Source organism: Chondrus crispus, genomic scaffold (assembly GCF_000350225.1).
Source record: "Chondrus crispus Stackhouse genomic scaffold, scaffold_151, whole genome shotgun sequence".
NCBI lineage: Eukaryota > Rhodophyta > Florideophyceae > Gigartinales > Gigartinaceae > Chondrus > Chondrus crispus.
Window position 1 is genome coordinate 31,046 of NW_005179018.1, and position 3,337 is coordinate 34,382.

General features: G+C 51.7%; 1 protein-coding gene across 1 annotated transcript; it reads left to right on the top strand.

The window, feature by feature from the left end:
* The first annotated feature begins 2,920 nt into the window (after positions 1-2,920).
* CHC_T00002705001 (hypothetical protein) lies at positions 2,921-3,337 on the top strand. The gene has a single exon (XM_005713771.1). It carries the CDS (start codon positions 2,921-2,923, stop codon positions 3,335-3,337), a length of 417 nt encoding a protein of 138 aa, XP_005713828.1.

Sequence of the window (3,337 nt, forward strand, 5' to 3'; positions counted from 1 at the left end):
GCAACTCCAGACCGAAGCTGTCGTCGACACAATTCTAGGTCGGGTTTGCTGTAGACAATTCTAGGTCGGGAGACCACTTTTGTAGTGCAATGCGCCTGTCAGGCAGAGACCAACGTCGGACGGTCCAACACAAACAACAGCAACAAAAACAACAACTGCCAACGGCACAGCGCTACAGAGTGTTCGAAGCTCCCTGTCCTCTTTAAGCGGGTTTGCGGCCCGCAGTAGCTCGGATCCCTGATAGGGGGGGGGAAAGAAAAGGGCCCAGCCCGGGATCGGTAAATGGTGGTAGAGACTTGTAAAGGCAACTGCTCCACGAGTTCGGAGGGGTGTTTAGGTAAACCTGGTCGGATGGGTCGTAAATCCAATGCTCGAAGAGCGCCTTGCACACCTTATACCATTGATAAGGTCTTCGACGGGGACGTCGCACCGTAGCCCGTCGGGAAAGAAGAAAACGTAGCAGCGCTACACCGTCGTACTGCCCAATGGCAAAGTACCAACAACGGATCGGTCGCAACCAGATTCCGATGGAACCAACACTGAGAAAAGCACCACTGGTGCACCAACACAGAACCCCGATGGCAAATGACGTCATGTTGCGGATCGCAATCCTACAAGGTGGGACCAACTCAAGATTAAGGGAAATTAGGACAGGGAAGTAAAGGAAAATTGGTAAGGAAAAAGGGGACCCCCGAGCGCAAAGGATAAAGTAATCTGTAGTTAAAGGGAATGTCTTGTAAAAGACGGACTTCAACCAAGGCGATATCAGACTCTGGGAACTCGGGTTACCTTTACTGACTTGGTCGTCAGAGGGCTAAGGTATATATCGCCCCGCCGGAGCCAGTACAGTAGCTCGCGGCGCCAGATCCTAGATCTAATCTAGTGTCAGCAATTTTAATGCCAACTAATTAACTAAATAAAATTAAATAAATAAAATTAAAACTGTGCAATTATTCACACGTGTGTCCCCCAACCCGGACTACTTTTCATATCCAAATATTTTCCTTTCTTTTCACCCCCCTTTTTCAGGTGTGTATTGCACTACAATGAGTCAACGTAATCCTCAACATGAAAGCAAATCACTGTACACAATTTGCATTTTAGTCTTTTTCGGTCGTCAGCACACCATAATTTCTGGGATAGCAGTACATATCACAATTTTAATGGAATCGGTGTCACACATCCTGGATTTTCATTGCAAACAGTGCATTTCAACTCCCAATTTTTTCGAAACGATACACATAGCGAAATGAATTGGCGGCTGCGGTCCATTCTCGGACTTCATCGGTAGTCGGTACACCAAACCTGGCGGTGACAATACGAAGAGCCGAATATTTATTCATTTTGTTGCGAAATGCATGTAAGAATATTCCCGTCGTCGGCGGACATTCACCACCGCCGTCGATACCCATCCTTACGAGTGTGCCGCACCCGACAGCGCCCTACCTTGGCCATTCACGAGTCTTGACCTCTTTGGGCCCCTGTGCCTCCTTCGTCAATGGACAGGACGCCCTCCGGTGCCGGCGTAGCACCGAGGTCCCGCCACACTGCTTCCTTCCTCCCGCGCTCTGGGTCGCGCCTCGCCCGCCATAGAATTCTGGAGGTCTCAGCACAGCGGTTCTCAAGACAACAAAGACCTCCTACAGCCCGATGAGCAAGAACCCCTCGAGCTCGAAAATAAAGGTCTCCCGGAGCTTGAGGACGAAGACCTTGCAGAACTCGAGGTCGAACTCATGCAATCTCAGGGACCTGATGACGAGGCTGACGCTGCGCCTTCCGCCCCAAAACCTGCGCCATGTGCTACTTCGGGCCTTAGCCCGACAAGTGCGAAGGCCAAGCTTGCCTCGCATCAAAAGGCCCTCAATCGAGAGTCGCAGGCAAAGTACCGAACCAAGCGCGCAGAGTATGTTGCAGCTGCGAATGGTGATGCGTACTCGAGGTTGCCAATCCGCGCCCTTTCTACGGTGAACTCATCCAGAGGTGGAGCTGTCCATTACGATCAGTCTGGCGATCACTTCATGTCCGAAGCCGAGATCCTTCATCGTTGTCGAGAAGTCGCCGAGTATTTCGCATCGACGCTTCGCTTTCCGATTAATACACGCTTCGACGTCAGGGCGGTTGCAGAGTCTCGTCACAATGTGAATGATACGACAGGCTTTTTGATCACAGCCTCATTCCGTATGAAGATGCAGACCTGGCTAGTCCGCAAGTGCGTCATCTCTGGGGAGATGGGTGACTCACCAACTACTGCAAATGGCACCCAAGAGCAAGGGTGGCGTGAAGGTGCATCGCGGACGGCATATTCGAATCAAAGTCTCGCCTACCACTGCAGAGACCTTATTAAGAGCGACCCCGCCATTTCTAAAGCAGCGCTGGTGGCCTACTTCAACCCATTCGTGAGATTTTCCTCGCACATACCACCGGACCAGTGGTCCAGAGTGCGAAGGATCATCTACGTCCTGGCGAATGGCGTCCCTGATGACAACATGTCTATGCTACCGGTCTTGCAAGCGGAGATGAGAGCACTCGGCCACACTTTGGAGTATACCACCTTCGGCGGAAGCGGTATGAAAGCCGTTGTATTCTCTGTACGGAAAGCAGAACATGATGGCCTGCGCAAGAAGGCCTCCAGGGTTCCCGCAGCACACCGTACAGCAGCTCACAACTCGGATCTCATACCGTTGATAGATTCGAGGAAACATTTCTTGGATACTCACGCGAAAATGTTCCAACTGATTGGAGCGCCTGGCCGATTGTATGTCGCTTCATCGCATACATCTACATTAGCGGCAACGAGAGTGAGGACACTTGGACTCGTGCATGGGCTTTCGTGCACACCCAATTTCCGATCGTGGGCAGGCTCACCGCTGTCGTAAGCAATGGCGGCAAAGGAATCGTGGCCGGACTGCGTAGCAACTTTATGGAATCGACGCAGCCTTTTCATGTCGCCTGTGCTCACCACCGCGCTGGGAATCTTTGCAAGCATGGCAAACAATGCTCCAAGATGTTCCAAAAGCCGTTGAAGGCTCCAACAGTCCCTTCGATTGATCGCCTTTCGAGCTCATCGGCGTTCAATAGTCTATCTGACTCCACTCAGGCAGCACTGATGAGACTACCTGATGCTCTTCAGTATCTCGCATCGGCTGTGGCAAGCGGTGCTAATTTGTACGGTAAGGAAGCATCGCAAGGCGTCGAGTCAAACAACGCGGCTGTTATGCCTGCTCGCTGCTATGATCCTCTACTAAGTATCATATGGCAAGGAGATCGGGACAGTCGGCGTTTTCTGGAGATCTCTCACAAGGCTCATGCGCAAAGCCACCATCTACCCCCCGTGTGA